Source organism: Triticum aestivum, chromosome 3D, assembly GCF_018294505.1.
Source record: "Triticum aestivum cultivar Chinese Spring chromosome 3D, IWGSC CS RefSeq v2.1, whole genome shotgun sequence".
Taxonomy (NCBI): Eukaryota; Viridiplantae; Streptophyta; class Magnoliopsida; order Poales; family Poaceae; genus Triticum; species Triticum aestivum.
Genome location: NC_057802.1, coordinates 45,165,288 through 45,179,663, shown reverse-complemented (window position 1 = coordinate 45,179,663; position 14,376 = coordinate 45,165,288). Strand labels below are relative to the sequence as shown.

Below are 14,376 nucleotides of genomic sequence, written 5' to 3'. Positions count from 1 at the left end.
ATAAAATTAACGTTTTTGAATATTATCAACTTTTTTCTATACATAGTTAGCATTTTTCTGCAAAATGCTTGATTAACATTTTTTTAATACATGGTAAACATTGTCTCTATACACAATTAACATTTTTCATATGCTTGATTAACAGTATTCAAACACAAGATTAACATTTAAAAAAATACATGGTCAACATTTTCTATTCAAATTTAACATTTTTCAAAATGATTGATTAACAATTTAAAAGTACAAGATTAACATTTTTTAATACATGGCAACATTCTTTCTATACACATACACATTTAAAAAAATGTGAATGCTTGATAAAGATTGTACAAACACTTATTTAACATATTTTTTCAAATGGTTGATAAACATTTTGTTTGATACGTTATCAAATTTTTCACACACATTATATTTATTTTATACATGAGAAACATTTACTATATACACATTTAACACTTTTCAAATTCTTGGATAACATTTTTTCTAGTGTTTTTATGCAAACTTTTTTCATAATATATTTATTTAGAATATTTGGAAGTATAAACTAAAGTAAACAAAGGAAAGCAAAAAACGAAAAGAAAAAACGTGAAAAAAAAACGATGCTGTGGTTCCCGCGTGCCTGGGCCCTGCCCATTTTACGGTCGTCTTCACGCGACAGTCCCGTAGACATAGGGGCGCCCGCGCGGGGCGAGGGGAGAAGCGGCGGCACGCGGCGGCGCAGGTGAGCCCCGGCCTCGCCCCTCCTCCCCCTCCCTTCCTGTCTCCGGCCAGCAACGGCCTCCCCCTCTCCACCTCGGCCCGGTAGCGCTCCCCCGGCACCCGCCCCCATCGCCAATGCGGCCCGCATCGATCCCCTCTGTCCCCGCTCTCCATCTCCATCTCCATCTCCGGCCATCCGCGTGCCTCCTCCCTCTCCGCCTCTGCCCCACCCGGCCAGTCTCCATCCCTTCCCTGCCCATCCCACAAATCTTGGATGCGGGGACCTCACCCCCACCCCTTCCCCACCCCGCCCATGTCCGATGCGGGTCGTGGAGTAGTAGCTGGTCGCCGCCCCCTCCCGTACCCCATGGCGGCGTCAGCTCGCCTCACTTTCAACCACTTCTTAAATCCCAATTTCTCCCATTCCGGATTCTTATATGCTAACTATTTCTCTTGAATTTGCAGCTTGTTTCAAGGTCGGCACATCCTGCAGGCCAGTTGAAGGTTTGTGAATAACAAATTTCATAGTATTTGCTCTCCCAGTTTATTTATATTGCCATATCACTGCATGTGCTTGCTTCTGTTTACAAATTTGATGGCTTGCTAGTGGATATTGACTGATGTTTGTCCATGATTTGATATGGTGGAGGATAAATCATTGTAGCTGCAGCATGTGCTTTTGGCTTGGTTTATTTGTTCATAAGGCTTGCCGGACCATGTCAAATATGGCTTGGTATATTAATTTGTGTGACTGAATATGCCGATTGAAGGTTTGTCCGTGCTTTGATATGGCAGAGGAAAAATCATACTTGAATATATAGGAATGGTTGTTGAACCATGTCATATATGACTTGGTTTATTTATTACGAATGCTTTCTGTAGCATATGTGATATGGCTTGGTTTATTAATTGTGTGATGGAATGACCTTGTCCTGCAGCAAACGGAACAGGATTTCAACGAAAGATTGGATTTCATTACAACCTCTTATTCTTTCCCCTACTATCATTGACTATTCAATCCACATAATTCTTTACAGTCGGCCTACCACCCCTGGACCAGCCCAAAGCCGAGTCACGGCCGCACCGCAACTCGCCAGCTTCCGCGCACCAGCTGCGCCGCCCTCGCCAGGCAGCGATATCTCCTATCTCTCCTGCCGGCGGGTCGGTGGTTCCAGCGGACAAGATGCTGGGCGTCTCCACCAGCCAGCTTTTGGTCATCCTCGGGGCCTGCTCCGTGATGATGAGTAAGATTTGGAGCCGCAGCACCTCTCTTTTCTCTGGCCTTTCGTTTGACCTCATTGCCTGGCTGAGCTGCTAAATTGGATAGGTTATGTTGCGAATTGCTGCCATAAGAAGATGATTTGGGGAGCTCTCTCTTCTCAATTTGTGAGGAACTGCAGCGCGGGTCCTTTTTTTTCCTTATAATCTGATTCATCTGTTCTTGGCAGAGCCCAGTGACATGATCAAGATGGCAAGGGTGGCAGGGAGGATGACCGGGAGAGCGGTCGGTCGCCTCATGCTCTACCGCCGGCAGATGGACGACATCTTCGAGCAGACTGCAGCGAAGAAGGTACTTTGCTGATTGTGTAGTTGATTTTTGTGCGTACATTTTCTCATTAGTGCCACGTGAAACCATGTCTTACTCAATGGCGGATCTAGGAATTGGAGTTAGCCGGGGCAAACATTTAAGCTTTAAAAATTTAGGTTCAAATGCAAGTCTACTGAACCAAAATTCATGAAATTCAACTAGCAGAAACATGAAAAAGCATTAACAATACTTAAAAACTGAGCTTTGAAGTATTCCATTTCTTTTTTCCAATTTTAAAAACTGCCTTCGAGTAAACATTATGTCAAAATAATAATTCAAAAATGCTCCTAGACCTGAAAAGAAACAATAGCGAACCTCTCTATACTTTAACAAATAGTAAAATTTATACCATACTTCTTTGAATGCCCGTCAATCAAACAAGCTGCATACCTACATGCCTAATTGCTACTGACCTCACTTTGAAGTTGAAACACAACATCAAACAAGGCACATGCCTAGTTGCCTGCTGGTCTACATGGTAAATCGGCTAGACTAGAGATGAAATAGAAAAACCAGTACAAAAGGAAAAAAATCCAATCTGCTTGTTGCCGCTGCCGCGTGCGCTTATGGTTCGTTGCTGCACTGGCGCAAGTGCAGGAGTTGTTACTGTTGCCGTCTCTGCTTATGGTTCGTTGCTGCACCGGCCAGTGAATATGTCTTTCCACAATTGGCTGGTGAAAATTCTATCTCTGTCAGATATTATCAGTTTAGGAGGGCCATGCAACTTAATAATGTTCTCCAAGAAGGCTGTAGCAACAGACTGAACTGTATAGGGGTGTGAAAGTGGAATAAAATGGGCATATTTGGTAAATCTGTCTACTACCACCACTATCACCTCCTTCCCATGAGAATTAGGCAATCCTTCTATAAAGTCCATGGTAATGTGTTGCCAGGCCATATCAGCAATGGGCAGAGGGTCTAAGAGACCAGGTATAAGACAAAGCTCACCTTTGGCTCTCTGGCAAACAGGACACTGTGCAATATAATTCTCCACAAACTTCTTCAATCCAGGCCAAAAGAAAATATTCTTAATTCTCTGATAAGTAGCCCTCATACCAGAATGTCCTCCAATAGGAGAGGAATGTAGGGCTGCCAACAGTTTTGTTTTCAGTTCAGTATTGTCACCCACAACAATCTTGCCCTTATATCTGATGATTCCAGAGTGAAAGGAGTGTTCTGTAGGGGAGGCATTGTTGTATAAGAGCAGCTGTTCCAAAATGGGCTTGTAGAGACTGTCTTGTTAGTAGCTGTCATATAAATCCTGTGCCCAGAGAGGAATTCCCATAGACAGAGTCATGAGCTGATGAACTTTTCTAGAAAGAGCATCTGCTACTCTGTTGTAGATACCCTTTTTGTACTGAATGGAAAAATCAAATTCCAGTAACTTCATCATTAGCTTATGTTGAATGCCTTCTGTAAGTCAATAAACTTCAGAGATTGCTGGTCTGTTTTATAATTAACTTTGCTCCCAGAAAATAGTGTCTCCACCTCTTCAAAGCTTCTACTATAGCTAGTGCTTCTTTTTCATAAGTAGACATGACAGAATTCCTAGGCAAAGAGCTGCACTATAGTAAGTCAATGCTTTTCCATTTTGCATAAGTACAGCTCCAATTCCAGTGCCAGAGGCATCAGTTTCCAGTACAAAAGGAGTGGAGAAATCAGCTAATGCAAGAACAGGGGCAGAGATCACTGCCTGCTTCACCTGCTGAAAAACAGTGTCCTGAGCTGCAGACCACATGAACTGGCCCTTTTTGAGCATGTCATGCAGTGGCTTACACATGATCCCATAATTCTTAGTGAATCTTCTGTAGTAACCAGCCAGCCCTAAGAAACTTATCAACTGAGTGACAGTAGTAGGGGTAACCGAATCTGCAACTGCTTGAATCTTAGAGGGATCAATAGAAACACCATCAGCAGGGAGAATATGTCACAAATATTCCACCTGGGGAACAGCAAAGACACATTTGGACATTTTGGCAAATGGCTGATGTTTCCTCAAAAGAGAGAAAATTATCTGCAAGTGCTTGATGTGGTCACTCAGATTTGAGCTGTACATCAGGATATCATCAAAGAAAACTAACAAGAATTTTCTTAAGTAAGGCCCACATATGTCAATTCAGTGCAGAATTCAGGCCATGTCAATTACTTTTTCAATAGCCCAGACCTCCTTAACCAGACATCAGCCTCTCCAATGATATAGAGCTGTGCCAATGAAACTTTGTAATTCTCAGGAGCTGCAGCCATTTGGAAATATCTATTGCACCTTCTAATCCATCCCACAGGATCTTCTCCTTCAAATCTGGGAAAATCCATCTTAGGCCCTTTTGTTATAGACTTCATGGAACTATGCTTTCATTTCCTGTTCGTAAGTCTTGAAATAACCTTGCCAAAGCTGTCTCTCCCTGCTTTGGTTGAATTGATTGAAAGCAGGAGTATGAGCTTGCCCTGGAGAAGGAGCAGTAGGTGTATGGTCATTGACACCATCAGGTGGCTGTTGCAAATTTTTACAGACTCACAGTGCCTGTTGAGTTCCTTCTCCAATTCCATTTGTTTCCTGAGAACTTCAGTTCTGGTATTATGCTGTTCTAGTTGACCTTGCTGCAGAGTGGGAGATTTAACATGCTCCAAGTCTTCAGTAACCGGCTGTTTCTCAGCATTCCTAGAGCTCTGTGGCTGTAGAGTTTTCAGAACAGAGCTCATAGCAGCTAGCTGTTTTCCCAGATCGAGGACAGCCTTTTGAACATCTCCTACTTGTTCAGAGATTTCACCTTGTGAAGAATGAATGGAAACCACGTCGGCCTTGAGCAAATTGACGTCCGCTCTCAGATCTGTCGTCGATTGCTGTTGAGAAAGGAATTCGTCCTTCATGGACAGCACCTCCTGAAAGTCCGATTTGTCCAAACTCTTCGCGCTGCGCCCCATCGCCTTGATCTAAGGAAGGAGAGAGGCATTTTACCACTGGATCGAACCTGATCTCGTCTGTCAACCCAGCCGTCGCCACAGAAAACCCGCCTCCGTAGAGCAGCACCACTCGCCCGTGAACCTGGGATTTTACCACTGAATCGATGCGATTCAGCAACCAGTAACGCCCAGCGGGCCGCCGCCGAATGAATCTACCGCCGCCACACATCAGGGAGAGGAGGGTGGGGAATTTCCCGGCCGCGCCTCCAATCCGCACCCTGCTGCCGAGGAAAAACTGCGCTCTGATGCCAATTTGTCAGATCCCAGTCCTATCTATGGCGGATTCAGGATAGATTACTCGAAATCACAACGGAATTTCGCTATCTATCTGACCGAATCCATGGCCTCGATCTGTATTGATACGGTTTGGGTATCATGTTCTAGCCTCTCAGCCAAATACAATAGAAAAGCATAAACCTCTCACAGCCACAGCCTGGCTTTTATATAGGCGGGAATTTACTCAACGGTAATATGAGGGTAAATAGTAATACGACAACTGGACAGTAAATAGTAGAGGGTTGATCTGAGCCGTCGAGCGGAGTCCAGCAGGGACGAAGCAATGACGACCGTCCGATCCTGGCGAAGCATTATCTGTCCAGAGCTACAGTAACTGAATGTTGGATATGTTCCGTCAGGTATCTGACACTAACTCGAACACAAGTCGGACTGTCTGACTTGGCAGTTTGCAGCAGGTTGAGCTCCTTGTTGGTGTACCTTGCTTCCTCTTCGATCCCCTTCTCTTCCATAGCCTGGCCTTCATTCCTCACTTCTCCATGCTTGATCCCTTCACACCTAAGAATGCACAAGGTTCCGGAGTGAGGTGGTAACCATGTCTCACATGAATGCACAGGGAGTTCGAATAGGAAGTCACCTCGGTTCCGATAGCTTGTGCACGAGCCTTTGTCATTGGTCCACTTGGAGCTTGTGGGGTTGATGATGATGGGTTCAGGTGATGTCCATGGGATGCTCCGCATCAAAGAGCCTTGGTTTCTTGAAGACATTTAGTTTATTCACAGTGTAAGATAGATAGGCAGCTGTTTGTAAGAGACCATGGCAGAACTTTGCATTATGTGCATTGACTCAGTAACCAAACCACCCATACCTAAGTTCATGTAAATTTGTTTGTACAAAAACAATGATGGGTCATAAGTCATAATATCTGTAAGCAAAGGAAACTTACAGTTAGCTGTTTTCAGAAAAATAGTTGCTAGCTACAGCTCCACATGTTACATATGCTGTTAGTAGACTGCTTTTTATTTGTAATAATGATAAATTGGAACAGATTGAATGATTTATCCATGCTAACTTGCTAATAGTTCATGCTATTCAACATAATTGAAACATTCTCGTGGTTAAATTCTTGATTATTATGCATAATTAATTTACGCCCCTCCATTACTCAGATTAATACGGAGCTTCAAGATGCCATGTCAAAGTTACAATCAATTGGTTATGAAGTTCAGAACTTATCTAGAATAACTCCTGGCCAGTTTATCAAAAGGCAGCACAACACCGGTAACTTTTTGTATATGATTACTACAGAAGTTCAGAGTACTGCATTTGGCTTACACTAATAGGACCTTTGTTTAAACATCAGAGGGCATGACTGAAGCAGGAACATATGATGGTTCTGCAACTCAGGTATGACAACATCTCATTTTCTCTGTCTTAATATAAGTATTTGACTAATTGAATTATTTATTGCATACATTGATGTACGGTAACGTTGTCATAGTTCATTGTTGGGCTGAACGCCCAAATGCACTTCTACATAGTTCATCCTATTGTTTTAAGTAGCACGCTATAGCATAAAATGTGTAGGATGCTTCATAGAAATGCAATTTAGGTTTGGATATGTGTCAGCCTCTACATCTGTTCTGAAGATGTCTCTCAAGTGTCGATAAATTTCAGTTATCGGATGCCCTATCTCGCTTCGCTTGATGGCTATGATGGCTTCAGGCAAATTTAACGCTTTGGATTAACTGCAGTTACTTTTACTCCAAGAATTACTGCGCCTATATAACGCCGTACTGTGGCAACATTTCCATTATCCCCCTTGTTATTCTGTCTCAATGGCTAGAACCTGATACAATATATAGCTACAGTAGTATAGAATGATCTCCTCGATCGGCCTCAAATGCTAGTTCTGTTCTGCAAATTGCTTGATTTCTTTGTCAGTTTCGTTGGATCCCCACTGGGATCTGACAAATTGGTACTCAGAACTTACTGATCCATGGATCGGCGGTGATTTCTCTGTGGATTGAGTGGTTGTCTCCACAAGCTGGTAAATCCCACCCAATTTCCCGCCCTTTTGGCGGCATTGAAGATCGGCAGTTCAGGCGGCATTGTGGGAGCAGTGATTTCATTCGGGTACAAGTTGAGTCAAATACAATAATGATTTAAATTCAAGGCCCAAAATAATTCTTCTTGAACTTCTAACTTTTTTGGGAAGAATCTGATATTTGTTACAAGCTCTTGCCAAAATTTCTAGGATTTAGAAAGGTACTTTGGATACATTGAAGAACATTTAGGGTTTTGCCCTTCAACAAAAACATGAGGTTTTGAAAATTCTCTCAATTCAAAATTAATTTAAAGTTAAACATGATGCGTGCAATGCTCTCTAATGCATTTATTATATTACCATATTCTAGGGCTGTGGCAATTTAAGTCTACTTGACAGAGTTTACTATGATTATGCAGTCTGGAGAATTTCGTGATGATATTCGCAGTATAATTCGTGATGAAATTGAGAGCTTTTGTAGAAAAAATCCTGATCAATTTACCAGGAGATTAAATAATTCTGACGGAATTCAGAACTCTGGTGATTATAATGTCTTTCATTCACTATAGTACCATGTTTGTTCCTTTCCGATTCAGTATTTTTTCCATGCTTTATTTGATTTGATGACTAATGATTCCTTTTACCAATATGTCAGAAAAACCAGCTGAAGCTACAAAATTTGATGTAACTAATAAATTTGCAATGACATCTAAGGTATGATGACATTGTCTCGACAATTTTAATGCATGGACTAGTTTATTAGGCATTGCTTGTTGGTTCCTGTAGGACATGGAATCAGCGAATGCAAGCTCTACAAATCTGCACAGCCAAGCAATGATGTATGCCAGGCTAAGTGTATCCCCAGGAACTAAGATGAGTTCTTCCATGAGTGTGAGTTACGGAGAACAATTCAAGGAGAGCAATGGACTGCTAAATGTACTCCCAATATCAGCTGAAAGTGCTGGATTGCTTCCAAAACACGCAGGTACATAAACAAGGATCTTAACTCCGAACATCTATTTGTTTGCTAGTGCCACCACTGTATTAATTGACTTATTCAGTGAACTCGTACATTTTATTAGTGGTATATAACTCAAGAGTCAAGAAGTTGTTAGTGATAGTCATAGAGAAAAAACTAATCACAAAACTAAGTCATGTAGTTATACAGAGGAAGACTTGCACGTTTTCTAATTTAATTTCAACCAACCCATGATTTTAGGATCATAAAAGCACAATTGTTAGAGCTAACACTAACATATAATGCATTGTATAACATGTTTTTTTTTTTGTCTTCTCTAGATGACATGGAATACATAAGAGAAAATTGCCTTATTAACCACTGTACATGCTCTTAAGTTATATACTTCAACAACTCTCCTATCACTGCCAGACCAATATATGTTCCGTGTTACATCTTAACAGGTGAGCCAAAAGGTTCAGATATACTCCTGGAGGCTGTGGTTGAAGCAGAGGTTGCGGAGAACGCTAAATTTTTCGTCTCACAGCCTCATGATCCGTCATTGCCCAAGGAGTAACAGCATCTTTTCATCTCTCAATGGCAGTTGATACATCGCTTGCACATTAAACTTTCTTGGTAACTCTTAAGACAGCTTTGATGGCTGATGATGGCATGTTCTGATCTTCACCTCAGCGGCACTATTTTACATTCCGACTTCATGTCGATCTAAATGGAGATAGAACTGCCGGAATGTGAAGTTGACTGTTAAGGTGTAAATGTTTTGTCAAATCAAGTAGGATGTAATGCTGGGCAGTAGTAGCTTCTTGTGTGTGTGTGTGTGTGTGTGTGTGTGTGTTTTGCTCTAATAGGTATTAGTATGTTGATGCCCTGTGTTCCACTGTGATGATTGAAGAAGGTTGAGTTGCTGCAACGGGAAATATGTAGTATGATGGAAAGTATGTGGTTATATTGTGTGTCACTGGGATTATCACATGTTCAACACATATCCTGTAGTTATGTAGAAAATATGTAGTTGAAACTGGATTTTTTTTTTCATTTTCGTCCCTTTTATTATTATTATTTTGATATGTGGCCAACGAAATCATGTTGTGATAGTTGCCAGCTCAGTATTTGCTGTTTCACACGTACTGTACTTTCTGCCTGACTGATCGTTTGTATGAATGAAATCTTACGAGAAATTAAACTGAGAATCATAAAGGCAAGCCAACATATGTAGCAAGAACATGTAAATGTACATGCTGAGTACAACCAACAATACTCGAAGAAAAAGTACAACCAACAAGGAAACAAATCTTGTCATGGATTCCTATTGAGAGATTTTGGTCGAGTCCTAAGAGTAACTCCAACGTGGCGACCCAAAAGGACATGCATTTTATCGGTTTGGGTCGGTCAAGAAGACATATGTGTCCGTATTTTTTGTTTGTGTCGACACTTGCACCCAACGCTGGCTCGGCCGAGAAGATGAATGTGTCTGTTTATTTTGTTTGGGTCGACACTTGCACCCAACGCTAGCCTGACGTATTTTTTTGCGCGTCATTAAAAAAGATATGCGTCCAAACTTAACATAATCAAACGTTAAACGGCTAGTCAACCTCCGGCCAAAGTCCACTTAAGCATTAATAAAACTTAAATTAAACATTAAAAAGGTTGCGCCTCCTTGCGCGCTGCCCTAGGCGTTGTCGTCCTCCACGGGCCGGTGAGGTCGATCAACTCCGGCGCCGACCAAGCCCACGGGAATGCCGCCTCCCACTCCCATGCCGTTTTGCACAGCCGACTGCACTGTTGTGCGGCGGGCGCGCTCCTTCTCCCTCTCTCTTTCGACGCTTCTCCTCCTCTCGTGCCTAGCAGGCACGACGCTCCTCCTGCTCGCGCTCCACCTGCATCCGCCGCTCGCCCTCGACGCGCTCCTCCGCCAGCGCGCGAGCCCTCCATTGTTGGTGGTACGTCGCCTCTTGCTCCGGCGTCGGACGGGCGACGCACTCAACCATTGTTGAGGAAATCGTTAACTGGTAACTGCTCGGTTGGCTGGCGAGTAGGGGATTAATAGGCTAATCGGCAAATTAATCGACCATTTAATCAATTAATCAGACGATGTATTAGTTTATCGGCTACTCGGTGACCCTATGAGTAGGGATTAATCGACAAGTTAACTGGTTAATCGGATAAATTCTTGAACAGGGCACTCAAGCACTCGCGGAGCTGGCCGGTCCACGCGTACCTTTTCGGCTCGGGCTCCATGGGAGGCGGCTAGGCCTTGGGCTCAAGGAGCGACGACGACGACGCGGGGATGACACAGTCCCCGGCAGCAGAGAGGGCGAAGGCCTCCTCCAGGCCGTCCCAGCGCGGGTCCTCCTTGCAAAAAATAATAATTTGTCTAATACAACAAACTGCATAATTGAACTGATACTCACATTCCTTTAAAAGGTTAGTACAGGGAAATAATACAAAAGAGTTAATTACGTAAACTTGCATGACGGGTACAATTTCATAAATAAATTTGAAAAATGCATAAATTAACCCTATAATTTGTGTTTGAGGTACATTTTTATACATTTCCGTCTATCGCCGTCAACTAACTAACTGTTAACTCTTCCCACGTGGCTCGCCAGCGTGGCATGGCCAATTTCTTCGAAAATGTATCAAAATGTACCTCAACATATTGCTACATTTCTTTTCGAGGGATCCTCCAATTTCTACGTGCGCGCGTGAGCCGAACGAAACCCGTCACCTGCTCGCCACGTCAGCGATCCGCGCCGAAGTGCAGGCTCGTCCATCGCAACAGCGGCGAACGGCTGGTATCACTGCACGTCACCGATCCGCGGCACTACCCCTCCACCAATCAGCGCCCACCTCTTCCATCCTATAAATCACTCCATCCCCTCCCCGTCTCGCCACAACCCATCCGCAATCCCCCACCAGTTCTCCCACCTCCCACCGAAACCCCGCACCTCCCACCTTCCAAGCGGCGGCGGCAGCAGCGTCCATGGCGCCCAAGGCGGAGAAGAAGCCGGCGGCGAAGAAGCCCGCGGAGGAGGAGCCGGCGGCGGAGAAGGCCCCGGTCCCGGCCGGGAAGAAGCCCAAGGCCGAGAAGCGGCTGCCGGCGGGGAAGACCGCCGCCGGCAAGGAGGGTGGCGACAAGAAGGGCAAGAAGAAGGCCAAGAAGAGCGTGGAGACGTACAAGATCTACATCTTCAAGGTGCTGAAGCAGGTGCACCCCGACATCGGCATCTCCTCCAAGGCCATGTCCATCATGAACTCCTTCATCAACGACATCTTCGAGAAGCTCGCCGGCGAGGCCGCCAAGCTGGCGCGCTACAACAAGAAGCCCACCATCACGTCCCGGGAGATCCAGACCTCCGTCCGCCTCGTCCTGCCCGGCGAGCTCGCCAAGCACGCCGTGTCAGAGGGCACCAAGGCCGTCACCAAGTTCACCTCCTCCTAGGCTCCTGCCTTCTTCTCTGCGAGTCCCCCTCTTTCCTGGTTCCTCGTGGTGTGATGAATTGATGTTACCCTGTAGTTAGATTATGTTCCGACTGTCATCCTGTAAGAAATTGCGCACTCAGCACTGTTAATTGGATCTGAAGTAACACTGTTCAGCACTGTTATTCCGTCGGAAATATCTGAAGAAATGCTATCGTTGCTGCTTCAGTCTGATTCGTACGTGTGTATGTTCGCAATTTAATTCAGGAAGCATCGATTATTGTGGTCATACTGTTAAAGATTTTGGCGCTCGCTGTGCGAACCGTGCTATTATGATATTATCTGATTCATTTCTATGTGTGTTCCTTTACATCCACAGGATTTCTCGTTGTATTGTTTGATGTGCGACCTGTTGTAATGATAAATATGGTCATCTGTAAATATCTGCAGATTACGTGGCTGAACTTGTAGAGATCTTGCTCTGCTTCTCTGTTTCTTGCCGTCAGTCTAGCTATCGACAATGATCCAGTTTGTTGGTTCTCTTGCAGTAAACAGGATTTTCAGATTGGTGCCACAGCTCGATTGTTTGGGCTCCAAATTGGCAGAAAATCAAATTTTGCGAATTGTCTTTTCTCCCAGAATCAAGTGTCTTACAGTTCCGATTTGACATTTTCCCGTTTAAATTTCCCTTCATCCAGCCCGGAAACCTGATTCCTTCTCTCCAATATCTTTATATTATATTCTGAAGAATAAAAATAAGGGAATAACCTACTCAAAGATAACTCTTAACAGATTTGCACCAAAGATAACTGTAATCTTGTCTGAATATACTTGGACTTAGTCTCTCCTTGCATTCTGGTTGATTTTCAAAACCACTTACTCAAATTATGCATATCTCTAGAATCATATTCACCAATTTCGAAACTCTGCGAATTCAGTATACGGTGCTTGGCTGGAGTAAATAGCAAAAAACTACCAGTTTACAGGTTAGGGTTTCAAAAAACTACCAACTTTTAATTTTTCTCAAAAACCTACCAGTCGCGTGGTTCGCTGTTTCAAAAAACCCAAAACGCCCGTGACTAGCGATTTAACCGTTTTTCTGACCGTCTGGACCCACATGTCAGGCCACCTGGCCACGCGCGCTCACGGCACGGCCGTTGACGGCCGTTAGACCGTGCGGTCCGGTCCTGTCGGAACCAGGGTAAATACGCCACCCTGCTCCCACTCGTTGCTCGCTCACTCCCCTGCTCCCACTCCCCTGCTCCAGTGCGAGCTCGCCGCCGCTCGCCGTCTTTGAGGTCGGTCACCGTCGACCTCCTTGCCGCCATGCCTTCCTGAAACGACGAGGAAACGAGCTCGGAGGAGGAGTGCGAGGTCGTCAGCATGGACATCGGACTTATGGTAAGTTCTTTGCCACCTAGGGTTAGGGTTAGGTGCTAGTAGGCCGAGGCTACCGCCATGGATCTTGCTAAGTGTAGTGTTGCTGTTGTAGGATTCTTGTTCAAAAGTGAGGTTGGGGTTTGATTGTAGGATTGATGTAAGCTAGGGTTCATCTCTGTACAGTGTTAGGGTTCATGCTGAGTTGGGGATTTTTTTAGTGTTCATGTTTAATGAATCGTGCAAGTTGATTCTGGTGTTGAGTGGAGATTGAAACTAGTGTTTGTTGGTTATTTTGGTTGCAGGAGGAACCAGACACCACTGTGGAGCCCCTTTTCTGTGGCCAACTTGAGCTTGCTCATCCTAAGTGCATTCTGCACCAAATGAGGCCTATTAAGCGTGTTGCTTTTGAAGGGCCTGTAACAGGAAGGCGTTTCTATGGCTGCCCAGTCCAGGTTAGATGCCAATAAACTTTTCTGCTATGTATGTTCACTGATGTTTGATATGATGCAACACTTTGTTTGATATGACAGTCACATATGTATTTTTGTTACTTTGGAAACTTAATCATGGCATTGTAATAACTTATCATATCTCATTTATGTTATGCATTGTTAGAAAATATCAAGTCTATACAAGTTAATCATGGAATTGAAATAAGCTCCTAGTCCATTTGTAATAACTTATCACATTTATAAATGCAGGAAAATGGTGTGAATTGTGGTGTTGTAGAGTGGGTTGATGGGCCTTGGCCAACTGTTCTTCAGAGATGTTTGTGCAAGCTATGGGAGATGTTCCATGAGCAGAACTTTGGAAGGGTACAGGACAAGGAGAAGTTTGAGAAGGAGTAGGCCAGGCTTAAGAGTGAACATGAAAGGGAGTTGGCCAAGCTTAGGACTGAAAATGACAAGCTTTGCATTGAGTACACCAAGCTTGTTGATGATGTATCCAAGATGTTTGATTGGCAGGATTGTAGGATGGACAAGCAGGTGTACCAGAAACAAGTGGAGGAGGAAGAACTTGAGAAGAAGAAGAAGGAGCTAGAGGAGAAAGCTATGTTGGAGGTGCAGA

General features: G+C 43.9%; 2 protein-coding genes across 2 annotated transcripts; both read left to right on the top strand.

Annotated features, from left to right (window-relative positions):
• The first annotated feature begins 628 nt into the window (after positions 1–628).
• LOC123077256 (uncharacterized) lies at positions 629–9,543 on the top strand. The gene is made up of 10 exons (XM_044499491.1): positions 629–721; positions 1,165–1,203; positions 1,737–1,943; positions 2,148–2,269; positions 6,652–6,763; positions 6,846–6,889; positions 7,949–8,069; positions 8,185–8,243; positions 8,316–8,514; positions 8,952–9,543. Exons 3-10 carry the CDS (start codon positions 1,883–1,885, stop codon positions 9,062–9,064), a joined length of 831 nt encoding a protein of 276 aa, XP_044355426.1. The 5' UTR covers positions 629–721; positions 1,165–1,203; positions 1,737–1,882; the 3' UTR covers positions 9,065–9,543.
• Positions 9,544–11,396: 1,853 nt separating this feature from the next.
• Positions 11,397–12,156, top strand: LOC123077257 (histone H2B.1-like). The gene has a single exon (XM_044499492.1). It carries the CDS (start codon positions 11,492–11,494, stop codon positions 11,948–11,950), a length of 459 nt encoding a protein of 152 aa, XP_044355427.1. The 5' UTR covers positions 11,397–11,491; the 3' UTR covers positions 11,951–12,156.
• The last annotated feature ends 2,220 nt before the right edge of the window (positions 12,157–14,376 follow it).